Here is a 24,098-nt window from a genome sequence, read left to right as displayed (position 1 = left end):
ATAGCGAAAGAAGTGGCATTAAATGGAAATACTGAAGTTACCTCTTTTTACCACAGAATATTAAAATCAAACTTTATCCCAGTTCAAAGACAGTAGATAAACCAGTATCCCTGCAGTTCAATGACCATCTCGTTGTATTGTAATGATATTACAGAGGAAATACAACATTTCCTCCAGGAATGAATAGGGACAGACGATTGGTCAATAATTAACAACAGTCTCAATCGTGTTGTGTTTCACCTGCAACAAAAGAACAAAGGCACATTTGGCGTTAGTCCCATTCAATTATCCGCTTCTTTTGTGTGCAGCAGAATACAGTCTGTACAGCTGCTGCCAACATCATCTCTAAAAACAGAAGAGTCAAATGTGGTGGTTTTACACTTTATGCTAAGAAAGATCAGTTGTATCATTAACATTACTCAGGACAAAAAGCCTTTTTATGGTTCTACATCTTCAAAAACTCATGAAAGTTGCTTCCTGACATTTCATGAGGTTTGGAGCATCGTTTGACCTCAAACATCAACTTCCTGTGTCACGGCGAAACATCAAACTTAGCCGCATTGCCCTGGCTATACTATATACTCTATACTCTATAATGTATACTATATACTGTTTTTGAAGATGTTAAAGCCGCCAAAAAAAGCCTTTTTTTTTATTTTTTTTAAAGAAGAATAAGGAACAAGATCGAGAAAAAAAATAAAACTGCAAGTGGGAATATGCCTACCTTCACGTCAGAGACGGCCCCGACCCGCTGGATCCCCGACGTGAAGCTGCGAGGGCCCGCATATCACTGCTTGCAGTTTTAATTTTGTATTGTTGTTGACCTTTGGTTTTGTATTAGTATGACTGTATTTACACCGCAAACCCAAAAGCATGTGGCTTACCCTTAGGGGGACTCCCTTTCAGTGAACCATGTGTAATACCTGGGCAGGGCTTGAACCTCTGTCTTCATGAGGTCATTCCCAGCTCTGAAGTTGCATCATAGACCACTGGACTGTCTTCAGTGCTGACCAACAAGTCGCGGCGAAGAAAGTGTTTGACGGAGTTCACTCAGAGCCTGCAGCGATTCAACCGACAGTCTGGTTAACTCAAGAGGTAAAAGATTCTACTTCACCAAGGTTGATATTAATGGTTCAGATTCCACCTTGGCATGTTGATGGTGATTCAACTTTTAGTGAAGTTGAAACGTTTGGAGAAATTGAAAAAGTTCTGCATACACCACACATTACAGGAAGATATTTAATATCACTGCAGACCTCCTTGAAAACATGTATATCTACTATCCAAAGAATGTCTGCAGCAATTTTGTTTGCATTTGAATGAATATTTGGAGACGGTGGAGTTATAGGTTGCAGTGAGCCAAATATTTCTCACAATGCAGACTAGCTCCTGGGAAGATTGGTGGTGCAGTGGTTAGTACTGTGCCTCTCCGCAAGAAGGTTTGGGGTTTGAGGCCCCCCCTTAGTCATTACTTAAAAAGAAAATTCAGCAAAAAGTGACCCAAAAGTTATTCTTGGATCACTTTTGGACAACATGCTATAGTATGACTTTTGGGTCACTTTTTGGCCGCCACGCCATGGACACACCAATTGACGAAAACTAATTCTTTTGATAAATTTTTATTCCAAACATGTTAAGAGTGCACAGACTAAAATTCAAGTCGGTCCGGCAAAATCTGTAGGAGGAGTTTGTTAAAGTACAACATGTGCGAGTCGCCAAAAACAGCGACTAAATTAAAAATGGTGGACTCCCTGTTGAGTTGACGTAATGGTGCATTGGAACCTCCAAAAATGCAGTTGTTTACAGAGAATAATAATAACGCGGAATAATAATTCCTTGAAGAACAATAGGGCTTTCACACCATCGGCGCTCGGGCCTCATAAAAGATTGATAAAAATATTAGCAAGAAAAGCAAGATGTCTGGTAAGAAATATTGTTTAATAAACAGTGCATGACAATATGTCAGACAATGTACAGAACAGCAATAAACAAGGTCTGGGTCACAGAAATGGTTTTCTATGTACAGGAAGTGAGGAAAAGACAGCTAAACAAAATAGTTCATTTTGTCTTTAAAATTCAAGGATGATAGCAGCGCATTGTAAACATCAAACAATGTAGCTGTGCATCATCATCAACTGATGAAGGAAAAAAAATAAAATAATTGACTAGTCTTGTCAAGTTTGTAAATCATAGAAGCAACTTACATCTATGTTGACTGAGTGAGTTCACAGCACTGAGATGGTTTCACTGAAATATCACCAACATCTAAAGTATTTTAAACCACACCAAATCCTGCTGTTTTTTTTTATAAAAACTTGGCTCAGTGCAGAAAAGGAGGAGAAAAAAAAAATAAAAAGGACACCAAAACCGTGATTATACATGAGAAGGTGGTAAGGATCCACATGACATTATTTGGCAGGTTTCATTTAAAGCGCAGGCGGAGTGAAAATTCAATCAATGAAAAAGATAAATATGTTTGTTTTGTTTTTTTAAAAACAAACACCGTCGGTATCCTCTGTACACCAGAAAAACTGCAGTGAATCAATGATTTATGATGATTACAAAAGAAGTGATGAACTTTTCAACCGAGTCAGATTTGATAAAAAATAAAAAAAGATATATAAAACAGTGTAATTCTCAAGACTTGTGCAAAAATTTAAATATGTGCAAAAAATGTAGTGAGGAAATTTGTTTTTTTAAATAATTATTCCTTAAAAACAGTATTTACAAAAGTTTATTTTCTGTGGCACAATGGCTCCTTAAAACATAATAAGGTAGTCAGGTTAGGGTATTAAAGAGAAAAAGAAGCCAGCAGTGGGAGCTGACAGTAGCAACTTACAGAAATCTAACCCCACTGCTCCCTGTGCAGCTGACTGTGATGTAACTTTGTCCTCCCAGCAGTCAGTCTGCAGCGTTAAAAAAAAACACCCTGGCACCTGATGCCTCACAGCAGGCTGTGGGACGCGTAACCCCTGGCAACACATGGCATGTCAGTGGTCTGGGGATGTCTTCATGGCAACATCTGCGGATACCAGAGATTTCCTCTGACGCAGTTCAGCACTGCGGTTCTTATTTTATTTTTTTTCATCCACGGGGCCGGGGACAGGCGCTGTGTCGTCGCCAGGTGTGGTTGCATCACTGCGGTTCTGCCGTTTGATTGGCCAAAGCAAAGTTCTGCTGCAGCACCACCAGAGAGCTGCGGAGCTGTGAGGAGAAGAGCAATAGACTCGGCAGCCTGAACATCCGCTTCAGGCATTTAAAAAGGTGCAGGTATGCATTTATGAGATCAATTCCCGCTGGTTGTAAAATAGAAAAACTACCTCTTCACTACCCCCTACTACCTCATCATTGAGATAACACAGCATGCTTCTTACACCTCTTTATGTTTAGGGAACCCAACTAATTTCTAATTCAATATGCTACAAACTTCAAGTTTGTTTAAGAGAAAAACTGACACCATCAAGTTTGGTAAATGTGAAGCTACAGCCTGCTATCGACTAACTTAGCTTAAAGACAGAACAGCTAACCTGGCTCTGACTAAAGGTAACAAATCCACTGACTAATGCTCACTAATTAACATGTTATGTATGTTTAATTAAATCTGTACATGAAGTGTACAATTTGCTGGATTATTTGCATGGACATGAGAGTGGTATCAATCTATCCATCGAGTCCAGGACCTCATTTAACCTTCTCAGGATTAAAGTGTCCAATTGAGAAACAGACAATGCCTTCCTTCTTCCTACTTGCACTAAAGCCCACGCTGCACTCCGAGCAGTGACAAACCCTCAAAACCCCTACACGGCTTTAAAAATCCAGACGGACCGTGAAAAGACACAGCACTGCACATTCAGCAGCTGACCTTCGAGTATTTCACCGACAAACGAGCTGCGATCAGAGGCTGAATCATCTTCTCCACCATTGTGCCTAGATTTCAGTCATACCGATCTGATGTTTGTGAAATAACTGGACCAAGTACAACTACTCGGCAGCCTAATCAATTACAATTTGATCTACTTCATGTAGTGCATTCGCAGCTCAAACAACCTACCTGTTCTAAAAGGTTAATGGAGTCCTGCAGTACAGTTTTTAGCATGTGCATCTCCTCAGTGGTCCTGTATCCTGGAGCCCGTTTGGGGCCATATTCAGAGGCAAAGCTGCCAAACAACAAAGGAATAAGGCAATTATCCAAATGCGCACTCAAAGATATTTACTTATGCTATGTGACGGCAGAAAAAAACAGAGATGTCAACAAAGTGAAGGAAATGTAAAGGCAGCTCATGCAACATGTCACTTACATAACCACATTCACTGAGGAAGACAAACCAGCAGTTTTAGAACCGTGAGTCATTAGAAACAAGAGATCTCTTGTATGTGGGCGGCGTAATCACCACAGACTTAAAAAAAAAAAAAAAAAGGAGGAAGACTAACATCTTTGCCCTGTCCACCCACACGTCTGCTTTCTAAGTGATCACTCAACTCCTCATGCAGCCACTTTCTATGAACAATCCACAGACATACGCAGGAAATTATCAGACCTGGCCTCGCTCCTCTCCCTCAGCCGATGCTTCGTTCTCAGGTACATGCGATGGGCCACGTCCTCCATGGCCGACAACTTAAAAAACAGGCCCAAGTTCAGCATAATCAGGATCAGCAAACTGAAAAAAAAAGTTTAAACCTTAAACACAATACAAACCATGTTATTTCACAGATGCGTTTCCAGTTTGTCAACTTACATCACGCTCATGCCAGCCACTATTGTAGTGATGTTCCACCTGCACAGGCCCTTCATCTTTACGGGGCCTGAAACACAGAAGGACAGATCTATAAATGATTTTGTTTTAAATCAACTTAGGACAGTTTGAACACGAAATCAGGGTTTTAGTTCAAATGTTTTGTATTAGTTTGGTTACCGGACATTTCCTCCCGCTGACATGCAGACGTTTGCAACACCCCGAGATATGAATGTTTTTTTCTGCACGTGTCAGAGTATAACCCAATGAGACATTAACATACAACTCCCCCTACCGTGATGCCCAATATTCAGCAGTTATACCAGCTAAGAGAATTTCTTGCTGTAAGAATATGGAAGCAACAATGACACGTGCAGATAAAGTTAGTTTGAATCTCCATTTTTACATTTTAAAAGGGCTGAGATCCTCACATAGATTACTTGAATAAGACTCAGGAAAATTGTTCCAAAATGTAAAATCTACACTGAAAATTGGAGACAAAATGTTAAAATTTCAACCAAGTTGCTTTAGAGTTATAGTTTTATATCAAAACTATATATTTTTTTAAATAAAAACATTAAAAACTGTCCCTTTAAAGCTGTAATTAAAGCCGTCAGTACCCATGTTGCCATCTCTGTGCTGTTCGGGGTCTTGCCCGTACTGCTTGTTGGGTTTTATGTGCTCTGGCAGGGTCTGGCTGTAAGTGCGCCGCCTCCTCCGTAGCCCACCCATCTTCCCCGACTCTCCACCTCCCTGGTTCATCTCCGCTTCCTCCTCCAGCAGTTCTGCTTCTGTATAGCATCGACACAGGGACACAAACATATATGGAGCTGCAACAACCACGTTCTACACAGTAAATCACCATTTTATTTTAAGTTTCAACAAGTATTGCAGTAATAAAAACATATTTTAGTCATGAGCAACTAAAAAAAAAAAATAAAAAAAAAAAAAAATCCCTTTAAGAATGTATGAAGGTTTCATGCTGAAGCCAAGTCTGCTGTGCCCTTAAAATGGCTGATAAGAGCGACTTCAGTTCGAGCACTATTGCCCTTTTTATTCCCTTTCGTGCAAGTGCAGCCATAATATGATTTACTGCTGCAGAGCCTAATGTCTGTTGGAGCAGATAGTTCATATCAGAGCAGGGATAAAATATATCCCAGGCCGAGGAAAGCAGACAGGGATGTTCTCTCCTCAGTTTGCAGACGAGGCTTCCTACTCACCCAGCTGTCTGAAATAATCTTGAATGCCGCTCCAGGAGTTTTTGGTGATAAAGGATTTGACCAGGCCCCATGGCTGCTTCTTGTACCTCACATCGGTGTACACCCTAACGGCACAACAGATGTTTTTAAGTCCAGCTAATTAGAATACACATAAAAGTCACAACTATATCGATACAATTGTTCCTTACTTTAGACGACACTTTCTTTTCGAATTACTGGTGATGTAGTACCGGTTTTGGGTGTAGAAGTAATCATGATAGGGAACGTCATGAGTGTACACCTCTGAGTCCACGAGATACTGACCATCCCTGGATTCTTTGTATAGCACCTGACGGATAATTGGAGGACAAATAAGAACCACAATTCACACGCAAATGCGTTGATTCATGCGTTAAACACACCATTCACACTGATGTAAACACACCTGGTTCTCTGTGGCGGTGGAGAACTTCCCAATCAGAGGGTTGCTGATGGTTATTGTGTAGTTCAGACTCCGCTTCATATTTCCAGAGGCGTCTTTTTGCCAAGCAGTAAAGCTGGAATCTGATGACAGAAAATAAAACCTTGAATTTTGTGTACAAGAGATTTGATTGGCGAGAACTAATGAATAAGTTAAGTGTTTGGCTGAGAAATAATAAAGGGCTTACTGGTTATCTTGCGGACGTTCATAAACCGGCGGATGAAGCCAGAGTCAGTGAAGAGCAGCTCAAACATTTTGTTTGCACTCATGTGGAAAACCTTGTTTACATACAGTCGACCCGACACCTGGGACGGACTGGCTCGCTCCTCCACTGATGGGGCAGAACAAGTAGAGGAAGAGGAGGATATTTAAACCACAAGAATACAGAAAACATCAGCTCGGGTATCCTCCAGCATCTGTGTTTCTTTCTGTCACCTTCCTCAATGCTTTCTGAGCCGCTCTGCTCAGACACGCCGTTCTCGTTGAGGTCGAGAGAAAGCAAGGAGCACTTGGAGACCCGCTCTGGGGCAAGGCGGTCCAGTGAGGGAGCAGGACTGTGTCGCTGAGACAGGGGGATGCGGGGTTCATCCTGCAGGAAAAAAAAAAGAGAAGATGGCTATGAAAAGAAAAAGACACAAGTCACACAATGTTATAAAATTGTTTTAAATTTTATTACCGTGTTGGCTGAGTTCTGCAAGCCGAAAAGGGAAGGCAAGTCGTCCCCTTGAGGTGTGGAGGCCTCTAAGGGGCAGTGCTCCAACCCAGGGAGGCGAAGGGAGGGGGGCCGTTCCAGTCTCCCCAGACCATCATCCCCACCAGGCCTCATCGTCAGGCTGCAGACAAACATGATGTTAATAGTGTAACGCATTATACTGTGCGTGAGGATGGAAGCGCAGGTGAAAGCGGGCGTCACCTGGTCTGCATGTTTGAGTCTGCTGATATCTGCAAGCTCTCCATCTCTTCATGGCTCAGGCCCAGATCATACCCATAATGCTGTTTAAGTGTCTGCCAAAACTCCACACTGGTCAGAGACTGCAAAAAAAAGAAAAAAGAAAAAGAGGAAAGGTCAGAAAGACACAGAAACATTAACCTCAAGGCTTGTTTGAAATCAGTGTCTGCGGAGGTCTGTTCTTGTTGCCCAATAAGTCTCTCCTTAGCAGATGAGAATCAGAATGTGAATACAAAACACAGTGAAGTCACAATGTGAAGTATTTTCAGATAACCTGCAAACATGCAACCTTCACACAGTATAATCTTTTCTCCATGGGTGACGAACAACCCGCAAACCTCATTGTCTCTCTTGACCGATTGAACACTCATTTTACATTTCTGTGTTAACCCTCGACAGCCAGGAGGCGTTAGGTGTTAGAAATGTCACCAAAAATCATAATTATCTGGCAAAAAATTTGACTTTAAACCAAACTAACACACCTCGGCTGAAGGTGTTTCAACTAAACAAGCAGGACAGTCAGTTTAAAAAAAAAAAAAAAAAAAAAAAAAAAAAAAAAAAGTACAAAAACAACGATCTCTTCCAAGTGGAGGAAAGAGATAAAAGTCTGGAATATTTCAGGCCTCTTTATACCGACGGGAAAGTTTTTGCCACATGACCGCATTCGGTGTTCAAGTGTACCATTTAAACACGACGTAAAGTTTAAGATCCATTCACTCGGGCTTTACTTACGTGTTAAAGGACATTTCCCCGCAGCTACGAGTTGTAACTGGCTGTCAAACTGGTCTGCAACTTGGATTCACCGCGCACTCAATCCAGGAAATCCTGGATTTGCGCGAGTTCAGGGGTGTAAAGACGCACCGCCCAGATTTACACCAATAAAAAAAACAAATGCTCCTTCCACCTGTCAAAAGTCCGATTCAGCGACAATTCAGAAGCGTTAAGTTCTGATCGTGAACAGCTTTCAGCTCCGACACAAGAACAGCATCAAGTGCGCCAGAGGCAGCTCGTCAATGCAAATCAGCCCTCGCAGCCACACCTGGAGAAGTCAATGAACTTCAGTGTTTTTGCCACCCTCCAGTTCCCAGCAGACCCTCTCCGCTGTGGAAAGGCTGCTATAGTGCCTGTCTACAAAAATAGTTCAGGCAGCGACCAAATTAAAGGGTGAAAGTCCAAACTGACTGTCGCTTGTAATCATAATCAGCGTTGATAAAGAAATGCATGCCGCATGGTTTCACTTCATAATAACAGGTTATAAGACCTATAATGTTGACATGTTTCCTCTTTATTTATAGCTGTTTTGTTTTTTTCTACCATGCAAAGAGTTGGCAATAATATCTTAGCCAGTTCAACTTGTGTGGGTTTTTCTGAATCACAGCTGAACTGCTTTTAGCCTCTACACACCAACTGACACCAGACAATCTTCAACATTTTCATAAAATTCACGCACGTTGCATGACTACTTTCTGTAATTAACTCTCCAAATAATAGTTTTTATTTGTAGTTTAGTGGCAGAGACGTCCATTCCCTGTTGACTCAAACACATCTTCAAAGAAAACAATACAGCACGTAATCCTGCATCCATTTTAAGGTAGAGTTCATCAAAAAAATAATTCATAGCCATATCATGGAGATTTCATACTTCAATATAACTGCTTCTAGTGTTTATTTAAAATGACATTTCAACTGCATTCATCTCTTTACTCGCAGGTTGACACCTCACCCGCCTTCAGTTCTAACTCTAAATGTTAGTTCAACTAAATTCTAGCCTATAGGGTTTAAAATTGGAACTACAGCCTAAAATGATTTAGTAATTACACTATAATTGACTTCTTGGTTAATTTTTACTCTTAAACTGACAGTTCAAATACTTCCTCTGCTGTCACTACTCGCATATAAACTGACAATTCAACTACCTTCAACACTTTATCTGCTTTTATCACTCACAGTTCAACTCAGATGTCAAGTGCTTTCATTTACTGACATCGACTGATATTTTATTCTTCAGCTGACAGTTTTCAGTCTGTGCTCTTCAACTCCTTCCAGAGTTGGCCTACAAATGGGCATTTCAACTGCTTTATAGGAATCAAAGTTGCACTAACACTTTTTTAAAGTTTTCACCTGTTGCAAAAAAAAACATTTGAAACCTTTGGAGTGCTTCAATTCACAAACAACATCTCATGTAATTAACGTTTCCCTTTTTACATCCTATGCATATGCGAGTGTGCTTACATTATTAATATTTAGCTTCTCTGGTTTGTTTCCATCGTCTCTTGACTTACAAAGAAGTGGGTAAAAGGTGACTAAGTGGAGCCCCCGCAGGGTATTGTTTTTCACCACATACAGACGGGCAAAACACAGTTCTGCAGCAAACGGTAAACAAAAGCTTTTATGCATCAGACTCTTGAGCAAACCCCACTGCTGCATGCAGATCTTTACCCTACATGCAACAGAAGAGCAGCCTTGATAACCTCAAAGGAAGTCCGTCTGTGGCTGGGTGGTGCGATACGTACTCTGGAGTGATTAGATAAGTGCTGCGAAACAGGGCATAAAGTCACAGACCTGCTGATGTGCTGGGAGGACTTAGGGACAGTAGTTAAGGTATCGGACAACAGCAAAGTCTATATTGCTTTCAGTTGTGTCAGATTTATCTTAAAACATTGAGGCAACAAACGGGGACTGGTATTGAACCCACATGACCAATAGTGACCCCCGGCATGTAGGTTGAACATTGTTTCTGATGAGTGGAGTGCAGAGAATGTGCTGTTGGAGGTAACAGCAGGTGGGTGGAGCGGGGCCTTACCTTGCCCAACAGTGTGTTCTGCCACATGCGGAAAACAGCCTGGTAGCTTTTCTCTCTGCCCGAGAAAGAAGTGAAGAAGAGCTGTGGGTGAAGACGCAAAGAGAAAAAACAGCATATCTCTGTGAATATGTATTTAGCATATTTGGAATTAGTCCTGAACGACAGCTCTTTAGCAAAGATACCTTCTCTGTGCTGGTGTAGATCTGGATTGCGTTGGGAATCAGCCGTGCCGTTTTCTCTCTGGTCATAGTTTTGATGTCTTTAAGAGTCAGTGCGATCTGCAAAAAGATAAAAAGTTTATCTTTTCATGCAAAAAGAGCACTGTAAAGAAAATCAGATCTGTCAGATCTCGCTGCACACGAGTTATTTTGTGACAAGGCCTTGCAGTGATTTAATCAGCCATTCTTGCATTATTATATGTTCGACTAAGGCTGCCACAAGTGCAGAAATGAATTATTTTTCCTGCTCGATCTAAGCAGTGGGACTGTAATTGTTGTGAGGAAAAACTGAAATTTAGTTTACATTTCGCACAGCTAAAAATATTTGCGTAATCTACCAGCAGCACCTCCTCCACTGCTTAGCAGACGGTCAGTGGAAATAGCAAAATAATACAAATAAAATAAGTCAGCAACCAAGCCACAAACAGAGCTCAATGCAAAGGTTATTTAAACATAAACAGTTGTATTTTAAAGCAGACTTTTCCTTTAAAAACACAGCACAGTGTGCAATACTCTTTAAATCATCAACCTCTCCCATTTGAAGGCAACCATTTGGTTACGCAAACATTCTTAATGCATTTGACTGTTTCACTTTAAAAACTAAGCAGTTATTTGAAATTGAAGAGGAAGTTGTTTTGGCTGCATGCCCTTGTGGTTAGATTGATATATATACAGAGTGCACCCTTCCCTCTGTCCTTCCCCACAGTCTACTTGCCTTCGTACCCCGAAACACATTGCTGTAGAAGCAGACCCAGTTCTCCGAGAGGTAGAGGCGTCCCTGCAGGAGAATGTCCCGCTGAAGGGCACATGGATAGTCTGAGGGAGAAAAAAATAAACAACACGGACTGAAATAGATAAAGCATCAAATGAGTGTGCCTGAAGTGTGATTGAACTTCTTTCTGTTTACTGCAAGTACAGATAAGATGTAACTCATTCAAATTGCAAGGTTATGAGGGAAAGAATAATTGGAGAGGAGAAGAAAAAAAATTTAACTTTCAGGAAAGGAGACTGGAAAATAGGCCATCTTAAAAACAATCATTTGCTCGTGATAGAAACAAATACATGAACTGACACACTGAAATGCAGCCATTATATTTATATTTGTTACACTCGTGGTTTCCCTTCTGAAATAAGTTAAATGTTTGCAGGAACAAGCTCAAAGTCTAGCTTAAACAGGATATTGATTTTTTTTTTTTTAAGCCAATACCATATTTTTTTTACATAGAAACAATGTTTGAGAATCACAGTATTCAACAGATCTGCTCTGCCTGTACGGTTTTCATGAATATAGCCGTCGCATAAAGCCTTTTCTACCCTGAATAGTAAAATATGTTGAATGACACATCATGGTTTTGTGGCATACAAATGGATCTTTATAATACTGAATATCAACATCTTACATCATGAGATGTGGCCTTTGTAACTCACCCACTATAAGTCTCTCTGATTCAGGTAGCTCTTTAAACAACTTCTTAAACTCCTCAAACCTCTGTTTGTAAGTCTGCACGGGTGGTTGAGGTGCCGCCAGACAAGCTGTCTGAGGGTCAGAGCTCTGACGGAGGAGATGTGAACATTACTGACAGAAAAACATACTATGAAGGCAGAGTTTGTAAAAATGACAGCACATTTATTCTGTCTCTGTGCAAGAAACAAGTGCAAATTCCAATCTGTGTAAAAAAAAAATTAAAGGAGGTGGACAAACAGAACAAGACAGGAATTAAGAAACACCTCTGGTGAGTGTAATGAACTTGAACCATGAGAGGGCAGTGAAAAATTTTCCATTAAACCGTTTTTTTGTACCTTCACTGCAGAATTGGAGTGAATTAAATGAAGGAAACATCAATAACAGAAGCTTTATGTTAAGTGTTTAGTTTTCTTACATCCTCCTCATCAGAGCTCCACTTGAAATCCATCAGGGATGTCGAGTCATCCGTGATGTCATCACTACCCACTACTGAAAGGTTGGATACCTGGTCCATCTTCTCTGATGCACTGCTCAGACAAAAACATGTTCTGTGAGCATTTCAGATGCGCAAACTTCAACTTTATGACTCTAAATCAGAATTAAAATCACTACACTGGTGTCATGAGGGAAAACAGGAGGAAAAAATAACTCTTGCCAGAGGTGAATTTGAAGCAGCAGACATTTCCAAACTAGGACTAGTGCTCCAACAGTGGTAAAGCCGTCGGATTTTAGGGATTACATAGGGTCCAGACCTTTTCTGGGCCTATCTGGACTCTATCCGGATCTGGACCTAATAATAATAATAATAATAATAATAATAATAATAATAATATTTCCACTATGTTAATGTATCCTTCAGGACGTTTGCGTAGCGCAAAGTCCGTCTTTACCGTAACTACACTAATTTACGCGCAACGAACATCCAACGGTGGTTGGCTTCACCACTGTGGAGCACTCGGCGACTTACGTTACTGCATTAAACAGAGAGGCCAAGGAATTACGGCGGCAACAGAACTGGTTTGACTGGAGAGATACATTGAGGATGTGTAATGCTTGCGAACAGAAACTTTTTGTGCACTCATGACAATCTTTCCTGACACCCATAACAGAGTTAAAACGTCTCCTTAAAAGAACAGATGTGCATCACACATAAAAAATAAACAGTTGTATTTTAAAGCAGACTCAAACATAACGCAGAGAATAACAATACCAAAAAAAAAAAAAAAAGTTACCTTCTCGCTTTCTGTTCGCCGTTAGATTGAGTTGACTGATAGCAACTATCACCTATCAGCTGACATGGATGTCAAGTGTCAAACGAAACCGAGGTAGGAAAAGATCATCACAAGTGAGTTCGCACGCGGTTATCAAACGTGCGCCGAAGTCGCTGCTTTTACGCACCGCCTGTTTAATCAATCTCCACAACACCGGTGTTGTCAGTCACTTACCCGACTCGGTGTAGACCCAGGATTTCTGCTGTGTGTGTGTGTGTGTGTGACCGTGTTAAAAGAATAAATAAAAGAAAAACGCGAAGGCTTCAGTTTGTCCCACACAGCTCGGGAATCTCTGCTGTCGAGTTAATTGTGATTGTAGCTCGCCTTGTTACAGGTGCAGCTCATCCAAGACGAGCATACCTGAGGGGAGTTGCCACTTCAGTGGTGACGCTCATTGGCCTTTAAAGGCTCTGAAATCATCTCTGCCTTCATTTCTTCACAAGTCCTCCAGACTCCAATTATAGCCAAGAACTTTAGATTCATAGGACTCCGGTGCATTTTTCTCCAGTGCCATGTGTTCTGACATGGAATTAAAAGTTGTTTTTTTTAATGATTACAAAATGTATCGAAGACAAATCAGTTTATGACAGTTTTTATGGATAGCAAGCTCTTTTCTTTTTTTTTCTTTTTTAAATACTACCAAGTTAAAACTATTTTTAGGTTGATGCATACTAAGGGTGTAGGAGATGCCAGGGTTATGTAGAGTATGCAGAGAGACCAGTTCAACAGCACCAACAACTTCATCAGAAACAATGAGGCCAAACATAACATTGTTTTTTTCCCCACGTTTTAATTCTTTGGGAATAACATGATGAAAGTATTGGACAGCAGAGCATCAGTGTCCGACTCTTTACACATTCACACAGCAAAGTACACAACACTGCACGGCGAGAAACACAACCATAAAAACCAAAAGAAAAGAACAAGAAAGCCTTTACGACAAAATGCTGGCAATAAATAGACTGATCTTATTAAATTTATATCCAATACTCTTCTGTACAGATGGTCTATGAATTACAATACATCAACCGAACAATCCTCTCCGGGAAGAGCAACACGGTTACAGACACAGAAATCATGTAAACAGAGAAAGGAAGAAACAGGGTGAAGAGATCCCACTTTCGTACACACGTTTAACTCGCACACACGATCAGTGACCATGCAGAGGATCCAGAGTACGCCTGTGACGCAACAAATATGAATGAATACAGTACATCTTTCTCTTTTCCCTCCACATGAAATTGCACACACTCACTCTCACAGTCACTCACAAAAGGAGGCACAGGGGAAGCACACAGGTTTTGGGAATACGAGGAGGTGGAATGTGATTCTGCAGTGGAGGGGTCAGAGGTGAAAACTGGAGAGGGGGGCGCGAGAGGCGGGCGCCTATTCCTCCAACGTACGGAAGGAGTTCTGCATGTCCTCCAGCAGCTGTGCGTACTCGGCCTTGATCTTGGCCTCGCCGTCCTTCACCGGGTCCTGCATGGAAACACGAATACAGAGTCACAGCGTGAACAGAAAACAGGACGAGGTATCAGCTACAACACAGATGAGGTGTGTTTAAAAAAAAAAATTTGAATTGTTTGAAGTAGTTTCAACTAGTCAATCCATTAGTACGCCTATTTTGACAAATGGTTTCTTCCAGTAAAAAAAATGGCAAACATTTCTTGCATCCAAATGTGAGGATTTGCTGCTTCCCCCCCCCCTTTTATATCAATGTAAAATATTCATAAAATATTTGTGAGTTTTGTGCTGATCTGTCTGATTATAAACATCTGGAAATGTCGCCTTGAGCTTTAAGAAACTAAAACGAGCATTTATTTCCAATTTCTTTTTGACATTTCACGGTTAATACAAAGAATAATAACCACATGAATTCAGGTGAAAATAATCATTAGTTGCATCTTCAAATTGCAGTAAACAAAACAAAACCTGAGCAAACAAGATGCATGAAGCTACAGTCCATGTCGTGACTCTTCAGCTAATGTATAGACAGACTTCTTTTACATTACAAAATAACAATAAAAATCAATTTAAAGTAAAGTGACTATTGACAACTATTGAAAGTGAGTCTCTTCATTTTCTTTTACATTGTGAGTGACGAATGTTTATTTTATTTTCATTAAGAAATGATTTTTAGGTACAAACTGTAAACTTTCACAAACACCCAAACTCACCTTGAATTTCATGGAGCTGATCCTGTACAGGATTTCTCCCATGTGCTCCTTGATCATGGCCCAGGTGATCTTGTTGTCGCTCTGCGCCGTGGTCTCCACCGCGTGCCGCGCCATGTCATAGAAAGCTATCATGTTGGAGAGAATTCCCACGGTCTTGTAGAAGGGACAGAACCTGATGTGATGGGACACCAAAAAGTCAGATGAATTAGCACAATGAAGGTTAGAACGTCTTTCAAGGTTTTTTTTAGATCAGGTTTATTTGGACTGAAAATACTCAGCAGTGGAGATTCACTTTTCCTCCAAGATCACAAGTATCTGAACTGACCGATAAGGGTGAGTGAGTGCATGTTATGTCGGCTATAACGTTACCTGTCATAGGGAGTATAACCGTTCTGCTGCAGGAAGTCGTCTTTGATAAGTTTGGCCACTTCCAGGGTGATTTTATCACTTTCTGCCAGTGAAGCCTGTCAAAGAGACGAATCACGTTGTTCATTCAGAATATGATATGTTTCCAAGGAGTGCAGGAAAAGACCTCATGCTGACTTACCTTTCCGACGAGCTGCACAATCTCAGCCAGGTCCTCTTCCTCCTGCAGGATCTCCTTTGATTTGGTGCGCAGGGGCACAAACTCAGGGAAATGCTTGTCGTAATGTTCGTCCAGGGCACGAGTGTATTTGCTGTAGCTGATGAGCCAGTTGACGGAGGGGAAGTGCTTCCTCTGAGCGAGCTTCTTATCCAGACCCCAGAACACCTGAGAGAGGATGTACCAGACACACGATGAAGAACCTACGATTGATACAACTGATCTTGACTAGGGCGACAGTGGGATCAGAATTCAATCAATTACCTGAACAATACCAAGTGTGGCTGAAGTAACGGGATCAGAGAAGTCACCACCAGGAGGCGATACACTGAGGAAAGAACAAACGTTTTCTTCGATCTGCTGCACTACATTCAATCAACGTCCATTAAAAAAATGCAGAGTAATGTCGCCCTCTAGTGATGCAAAGCTGTACTCACGCTCCTACAATACTGACGCTGCCCTCCCTCTCGGGGTTGCCCAGACACTTCACTCTGCCAGCTCGCTCATAGAAGGAGGCGAGTCGGGCGCCAAGGTAGGCAGGATAGCCGCTGTCTGTGGGCAGACACAGAAAATATTTTAGTCTGAAGCAGAGAGTCATTCTGCTTTTATTTCAATAAAGGGATGGCTAAATTGAACGGTGCAACTCCACACTGACTTCAAAATAAAAGCACACAAGCGTCACCTTGATGGAAAAAAATCAAGCATTCAGCTGCTACACCATCTGTTGTACTTTTTTAAGCTCAAACATAGAGTCAAACTGAAGCATAACTGGACATGAATGCCTTTTTTTCCCCTTAGCACAAGCAGATTTTATGCAGAGTGATGAGTGTACATTTGGTGTGCCATTTGGGGATTTAGCTGGAGGAAAATGTGTAAAAAAAAATCTGCAATTAAGTGTCCAGAAGGTTGTACATTATAACCAAAATCCCCCCATCTCAATAATATAACTGAAAAAAGACATTTCCTTCTGGCACTGAAACAAGAAGTCAAAGGAAGCAAAGAGAGAATGGCAGAAACTCGTCCAAATCTCAAGACAGTCACAGATTTGCTTTCACTTCTTCTTACTGATCAGACATATTCTAAATTATATTCTTATTTCCTTAAAATAAGTGTGAGTGAAGTGAAGTCTGACAGTTTAATTCTGCCCTGAGTTAAACTCTTTAGGCTCTTGCTGTTTTTGGGAAGCTCTGTTTTTCTAAATCCAGAAATCCCAAAACAACAGAACCTCAAACCTGCCTTTACTTCTTATTATAATCTCCAGGAGACTTTGAACTTACCAGCAGGCATTTCAGCCAGACGGCCAGAAATCTCCCTGAGAGCCTCGGCCCAACGGGAGGTGGAGTCGGCCATCATGCTCACATTGTAGCCCATGTCTCTGAAGTACTCGGACAGCGTGATCCCTGCCGAAACAAACCGAGTTACTCATGAGACCGCTTTAAAAGTCATCCCTGAAGTGAAGCTAGTTTTCACTGTACACCTGTGACTACTCAGAGAGAGCTTCATATCATATATGAGTGATGAGAGAGGACTTACCTGTGTAGATAGAGGCCTCTCTGGCTGCCACAGGCATGTTGGAGGTGTTGGCCACCAGGGCTGTTCTCTTCATGATGCTCTCCGTCTTTCCGGCCACCTCCATAGTCAGCTGTTGACCAGACAACGCTGTCAGTTATCCTGAACACCGGTCAAAGTCACTTATAAAAGGGATACGCGGCACCACCCACCTCGGGGAAATCTCGCAGTACTTCTGACATCTCGTTACCTCGCTCCCCGCAGCCAACGTAGATGATGACGTCGCTGTTGGAGTACTTGGACAGAGACTGAGAGATGACGGTCTTACCGCAGCCGAAGGCTCCTGGGATAGCTGTAGTTCCTCCCTGCACACATCTTCACACAGAGAAGAGAAGGAAGATTTTTTTTTTTTTTATGTTTTGAAAATGTTTTGAGGAGAAAAGTCTGAAGGAGACTCACGGGAAAAGGGCGTCCAGCACTCTCTGTCCGGTCAGCAGCGGGTGATTGGCGGGCAGCTTCTCTGTGACGGGCCGCACTTGTCTGACGGGCCACACCTGCACCATGGTGAACTTCTCCTTCACGCCCTCGAACTCCAGCTCCATCACCACATCCTGACAAAGACGCACACACACACACACAACATTAACACAAAGCAACGCCTCATAGCCACTTGGAAAGCGCAGCTGTAGCTGGAGGCGTGTCCAACTCACGCTGACGTCGTAGTTTCCGGGTGGAGCCACGTAGGTCACGGTGCCTCTGTTTCTGGGAGGCAGCATGATCTTGTGCTTAATGAGGGAGTTCTCGTACACCATGCCATAGATGTCTCCTCCTGTGATGTGACTGCCAACCTGACAAGTGAGAAAAAGGGAACAGACTCGCAGTCAATCTCATTCACCTGAAGACTCTCACGTGTCAAGATGAAGGTTTGAAGTGTGCACAGGCTCGTACCCGCAGGCTCTTGCTGGGAATAAACTCCCACTTGAGGTCTCGGTTGAGGGATCCGATGTTAACACCTCTGGGGATGTAGATGCTTTGTGTGAGGTCATTGATGTCCTTTAAGGGTCGCTGGATACCATCAAAGATGGACCCCATGATTCCTGGACCTAACTCCACAGAGAGAGGTTTCCCCGTCCGAAGCACCGGATCTCCCACAGACACACCAGCTGGATTCAAGCTCAGGAAAAGCCACCAATGTTCGGATGAGAGTCTCAGGTTGTTCATAATGCAGATTTTCCCTCTTATGGTACAGCTAAGCTCAACTCCACTTGCCCTACTTTTACTGGATATCATCAGTGAGCGGGCTGTCATAGCAAGATCACGGACAAATACCGCAATGTCATTTTCAACACGACACACACATTCGTTGGATCCTTTTAACAGAAACCAAACCAAAAACGATGGCCATTGTTTAGCATAGCAACAGTAAGGATACACGTCTCCTCATACACCTGGATGGTGGCCATGTCTCCCTCCAGCCTGATGATCTCTCCCACCAGCTCGCTGTGGCCGACACGAACCAGCTCGTACATGGCCGCTCCTGCCATGGCCGTAGCCGTCACCACTAGAAGCACAAACAACAACAACAACGAGATTAAATGCATTTAAATATCATTAACATTTTGTTGCTGGGGTTTTAAATCCATGTTTATAATGTCCACTACATTAAAAAAAAAAAAAAAAACCTTTGACCATTAAGAGATGCAAACTTGCTACGCCTTTGGAGAGAAAATACTGTTTAAGCCTATAAAAACTGTAAGTGTATGAGCACAAAGAAGGAAGACAACTATGACATGTTCAAAAGTGTTGGTACCCTGAAACCTTACTCAAACAATGGTCCGTCGTTTTTGGAGAGTGGTGAATTTAAAACTTTTTATGAGATATACCTCCATGTCATTGGCTTATCATAGATAAAAAAAATAAAGAAGTTGTAAAAGAGTTGAATTCATTTTTATTCTACAAAGGTTCTTCTAAAACAGCTGGAGAAAATTATTGATACCCTTTAGAAGTGGTGGTGAAAAGATGGATTGTAGTGATATTTTAAGAAGTCTTCAATCTTATAAGCAGCCATTCAGCTTTTTTTAAATGGAGAAAATGACTACTTGTTCCGTTTGGTATCACAGAAAGCTATAAGACTTGATGTTCCCGTGACCTCAGCTGCTGAAATTATTAAGGATAGTTCGAATGATAGAAACTTTAAAACTGATACAAGCTTGACAGATTGACAGGGTCCAGTTTCAGTATATGTCTCTTTCTGAACAAAACTGGGAAGAGAAAGAGAGGAACATAAAAAAAAAAAAAAAAAAAAGTCAGACTGGAATTTGCTCACAACACTTTTGGGAGAATGTCTTTTGGACAGGTGAAGCAATATGTTTGGTACGTCACATCAGCGCAACGTTCACAGAGGAGAGAATGAAACTTTCAAAGAAAAGAACAGCATCCCCAATGTGAAACACGAAGGAGACTCAGTTGTGTTCAGGAGCTGCTTTGCTGCGTCTGGCATAGGGTGCCTCGAATCTGTTCAAAGTTCAATGATATCAAAAGATTATCAAACTGTTCTGGAGGGAAACACACGGCCCAGTGAGACTCAGAGCTCAGGTCAGTCGCGGGTCAGACCTGCACAAGCAGGATAATGAACGTAAGAACACGTCCAGCACCCAAATTTCAACTTATCTCAAGAAAATTGTGTTTCATTGGTGTAATTTTGGCCACGTCTGTACATGCACAGGTTGGGTATTAGAAACCCTGTCTTTATATTAGTTATGAATACTGAAGGTCGATCTTCAAATGTCAAGTGTAATTAGATGAGCAGTTGTCACATTTCCAACTTTTCTTCCTAGTTAGTGTCAACTTCTCACAAAGTTAAATCTTTATGCCTCACCTGCTTAATTTTCTTTATAATTCTGTTGCTTTAGAAATGAAATGTGAAGGAAGAGTTTAATGAATAAAGTGTTCATGTTTGCACGTGGTGGCCGACCTGGTCCGGAGACTCCATGAACGAATCCAAACTCGCTCTCTCGCTCCTCATCCCTGATCTTGGGCAGCTTGGACATGTCCATCTTCACAGCTTTATTTGTCGCACTGCAAGGAAAGGAAGAAGAGAAACGTGAGGGACAATTCAAAGCCACTGTCTTTGTCAACAGCATCATCTCTGACAGTGTTTAAATTTTAAATTATAAAAGAGTTTCCATGCAACCATAAAGCAGCTGTGTGCAAATAATTACAGTTATTACATTTAATTCCATCAGAGACCACAAAAAGCTGTCTGACAACAAAGATAATATAAAAACAATTACAAATCTACATGGTGGTGGATTATCTTCATAAGGAGTATGCTTTTGCTTGAAGATGCATCACTGTTACCAACCAACAATCTAACACAAACTCCATTTCAAAAACCAAATTACTTCTGTGCATCACTCTCATCTCAAAATGCCCTTTACTCCTTTAATTGGACCGACTCTGTATTCTCACCGAAGCAGAATTGATTTTCTAAAAAAAAAATTAAAAAAAAGGTAAAATGTGTATAAATCTATTTCAAATGAAAGATATGATTTGCCTGGCACCGTGCTGGCACCTCAGCATTGGCTCATCCTGCAGTAACCGTGGAAACCTCAAGGAAAATACAGCGACATCACTGCTCGCGACTTTGTATTTTTCAGTATTCTCAGTATTACAGACAGAAGTGGCAGTAACACAAGCACCAGCTGCCATCAGTCGTGACACAAACCCCATCCTCACAGAGAGCTGCCTGACTGACTGCAGGCGCTCTGCCCACACTGAAGATCAGCTTTATCTACAGTAAAGCGCATGTCTCAGCCACAGCAGATAAAAACCAACATGCTTTTTGCTCCCCTTATTAATCATTCTCTCACTACATCAATGTCCTTTTTTTGCCCTTCCCACTGATGTACAGATCTTCCTGGGCTGCTTTTCCCATCTGCGGAAAGAATAAAGCAGCTCCACCTGCAGGTCAATGCAAGAACTGCAAGAATGACACCTAAAAAGGTTTCACTCTTTTTCTGCTGAAGCATTGCTTTAAAAAAAAACACAAAAAAAAAACACACACACACAAAAACAAAACCAGACTAAAATCCCTGACTTTCCAATTGGTGTTATATGTGCGTTTAATCTCAAAGACAGACTGAGCACACAGGTATGTCTGAAGCATCAGTGTGTACCTGGTGGTCTTTTGTAAAAGTCTGCAAACAGTGGTGTCATAAGGCCTATTGATCAACTGAAGAATGTACCACAGATATCTCTCTACCTGCTTGATTAATGCTTATTCAGCAAATCACTCTAGAATTACATATAAACCTTGGAGTGTGTCCTCTGTTACAGCAGCACGATAATAGCTGTTTAAGTCTTCATCAAAGGCCTCGTGTAATAATCCCAGCTACAACAAATCAAGATTTGTTCATGACTCCCGGATAAAAGAGCTGCGGACAAAGAATTTAACAGACATGGCATTTGATCATATGATCCTGTCACATGACTAGCCGGCTTACAGTCTCTTTGAGGAAGTGGAAAACTAACATGGTGCAAAACTGGGAAGTACAAATCATGAACACCTAACTACTGTCAGAAATAAAATGTGCATGGGGTATAATAAAGCCAGTTTACTGCTACATAATTATACCACCGACCTCAGCTGACGTGATGGCTGATTACTATGATGAATAATAAGGAAGGAAATTGGTCTCCTGTGGTGGCCGAATGTTTAATTAATTAAAAGGTGAACCAAGCAGAGAGACAAGTATGCCATCTTTATTTGCTCAGGACTAAAGACAGGACTTGTCTGTCTCTGTCATGTTCAGTGAATGAACACGAGAGATGAAGTGTGTCTATGTGTTGGGGGGCCAAAATAGGCTCAGAAATGTTTCACGTCAGTGCAAAACATCCTGACATACTGATGTTAATTGCAAACCCATTTGCTGAGTTTTTAAAGCAGACACCCATGTCTGTAGCAGAGGTTTAATAAGACCTGGTATCCTGATTGTGATATGTGAGGTGTGGGGGGGGGGATGGATGTGTGTCTTCGCTTTGAATCTGATTTCGGTGCAGGATATTGTTTGACAGCATTTTTCCGACACAACACATGAAGCTATCTTCACCGAGTCTGAAATTCGGCCGAAAAATCCTAAATAAACGTGTCGGTAGTTTCCACTCGATCCCACTTTACAATCACAGTGAAAACCAATGTAAGTCAGCTGTGTAGGGAATTCCGTATCGTGAAAATAACAGCAAGACTTGGCTCTCGGCCTGGCTGAAAATTGCTGCCTCTACTAACCCTTCTGGCGCAACGGAAAAGCTGAATTGTTTCATTATCGAGCAAGTAGAAAAAAAACAAACCACATAAAGTGCGTTTATAAGAAGGACAATGCGCAACACAGTTAAACAAAAGTGTAATAATTACCGTCTGGTTGTGAAGTGTCCGTTTACTGTCTTGACGAGAGAGAGATAAGCGCTGGGTGCTGCGGTGCGTGACGGCAGGCGGAGGTCAGCTGACTTCACCCACTCGCTGCACTGTTTTACTGCGGTCCCCTGCAACAGTCGCCATTTTGGCTCCAAACCGGAAAGCCATTTTTTTTTTTTTTTTTTTTTTTTTTTCCTAGGACGGAGACGACACGACCCCGCCCTCCTCTGCCTGTGATTGGCTAATAGTTGTTCGCTTCCGTCAGTTCGATTGGTTACTTTTAGGCATAAGGAGTGGTGATTGGTTACGGGCAGCGGTAGGCGGGTCGTACCGTCGCCTTCATAGGAAAAAATATACACACGAGACTACCGCAAAGATTTGTAAGTGATGGTGATCGACAACTTTAGACCGCAAGTTCTTTAACTGAAACGCTTTTGCTTGTCTTTCAGTGCGTTTTTAAAATTAGTTTACATTTGTGTGTCCTTATACTATCGTAGTCTTAAAACTAAATATCTGATATTTACAAAACTTGAAAAAAAAAAGACTGATTCTGGAGAATAAAAACATTTAAAAACATTATTTTTTTTCCCTGCATTGATTAAATCAAAAATGCACCCCCTCTCATAAAATCATCAGAAATAGCTCAAAAGTACCTATAAAAGAATTGCACCCATTGTATGAAGTATTCATTCCTACTGCCATTCATTCATTAATTGATCCAACTTTTATTTATATCCCAAGAAATTATTGAGATGATGTCATATCATTGATGTCAAGAGTACAGTTTTGAGCAGAATAAGTAGCCTATAAATAGACCAGAATAAATAAACACAGAAAACAAGGAGACAAACAAACAACAAAAGAACACATATGCATACTTATTCATATACTTACTTACTCACTTACTTACTAGAAATCATATTTTGAAAAGGCTTGTTATAGGATTTCTATGGCAGTATTAGAAAACTATAATCTGCCAAAAGAATTGCATTGTACACACTGTGATGTTGATGTGAAATGAAACAGATCAGAAGCCACAATTGAACTTTGGGGGATCTCTTTAGATAGTGGGAGAGTGATCATGAATATTAACACCTCCAGCGGTTTAATGTGGGCCTGATGGTAGGCAAATATAATATAACAGCTAAAAGACAATATGAGCGCTCAGGAGTAAAGCCACGAGCAGCCTATCTCCGGTGTTGTTGAATATCTTTGCAGCACCGGTTGAACCAAAATGGAGGCACCATCACAAGTAACCTGCTGTGATTAATTATTTAGTCCATTATGCAGGTGACTT

The 24,098-nt window shown here is 41.4% G+C and overlaps 2 protein-coding genes across 2 annotated transcripts; both read right to left on the bottom strand.

The window, feature by feature from the left end:
• Positions 1-1,919: 1,919 nt before the first annotated feature.
• gramd1c (GRAM domain containing 1c) lies at positions 1,920-13,408 on the bottom strand. Its single transcript, XM_069159398.1, has 18 exons — positions 13,294-13,408; positions 12,264-12,375; positions 11,812-11,935; positions 11,099-11,199; positions 10,348-10,443; positions 10,166-10,246; positions 7,327-7,445; positions 7,090-7,246; positions 6,849-7,002; positions 6,601-6,744; positions 6,378-6,496; positions 6,142-6,281; positions 5,954-6,057; positions 5,354-5,524; positions 4,737-4,803; positions 4,539-4,658; positions 4,052-4,157; positions 1,920-3,204 (listed from the first exon to the last, which is right to left on the bottom strand). The coding sequence occupies exons 2-18, from the start codon at positions 12,360-12,362 to the stop codon at positions 3,136-3,138; spliced, it is 1,971 nt and encodes a 656-aa protein (XP_069015499.1). The 5' UTR covers positions 12,363-12,375; positions 13,294-13,408; the 3' UTR covers positions 1,920-3,135.
• Positions 13,409-13,889: 481 nt separating this feature from the next.
• Positions 13,890-22,910, bottom strand: atp6v1ab (ATPase H+ transporting V1 subunit Ab). The gene is made up of 15 exons (XM_069159397.1): positions 22,802-22,910; positions 20,363-20,466; positions 18,821-18,949; positions 18,337-18,551; positions 18,099-18,236; positions 17,848-17,999; positions 17,601-17,763; positions 17,413-17,521; positions 17,157-17,279; positions 16,317-16,431; positions 16,144-16,207; positions 15,844-16,047; positions 15,666-15,760; positions 15,297-15,468; positions 13,890-14,598 (listed from the first exon to the last, which is right to left on the bottom strand). The coding sequence occupies exons 2-15, from the start codon at positions 20,442-20,444 to the stop codon at positions 14,506-14,508; spliced, it is 1,854 nt and encodes a 617-aa protein (XP_069015498.1). The 5' UTR covers positions 20,445-20,466; positions 22,802-22,910; the 3' UTR covers positions 13,890-14,505.
• Between the last annotated feature and the right edge of the window lie 1,188 nt (positions 22,911-24,098).

This window comes from Embiotoca jacksoni, unplaced genomic scaffold (genome assembly GCF_022577435.1).
Source record: "Embiotoca jacksoni isolate LCO1_2020_lvr unplaced genomic scaffold, fEmbJac1.0.p SCAF_25, whole genome shotgun sequence".
NCBI lineage: Eukaryota > Metazoa > Chordata > Actinopteri > Embiotocidae > Embiotoca > Embiotoca jacksoni.
This window is presented reverse-complemented; position numbering and strand designations above follow the sequence as displayed.

Excerpts from the sequence above, each read along its gene's own strand:
- atp6v1ab (XM_069159397.1), bottom strand. The coding sequence starts at position 20,444 with ATGGACATGTCCAAGCTGCCCAAGATCAGGGATGAGGAGCGAGAGAGC. Across the intron at positions 18,950-20,362 it reads TCATGGAGTCTCCGGACCAG|TGGTGACGGCTACGGCCATG; the intron begins GTCGGCCACCAC and ends TTGTGCTTCTAG. Across the intron at positions 18,000-18,098 it reads CCGGAAACTACGACGTCAGC|GATGTGGTGATGGAGCTGGA; the intron begins GTGAGTTGGACA and ends CGTCTTTGTCAG.
- gramd1c (XM_069159398.1), bottom strand. The coding sequence starts at position 12,362 with ATGGACCAGGTATCCAACCTTTCAGTAGTGGGTAGTGATGACATCACG. Across the intron at positions 11,200-11,811 it reads ATCAGAGAGACTTATAGTGG|ACTATCCATGTGCCCTTCAG; the intron begins GTGAGTTACAAA and ends TTTCTCCCTCAG. Across the intron at positions 5,525-5,953 it reads AGATTATTTCAGACAGCTGG|AAGCAGAACTGCTGGAGGAG; the intron begins GTGAGTAGGAAG and ends GATGCTATACAG.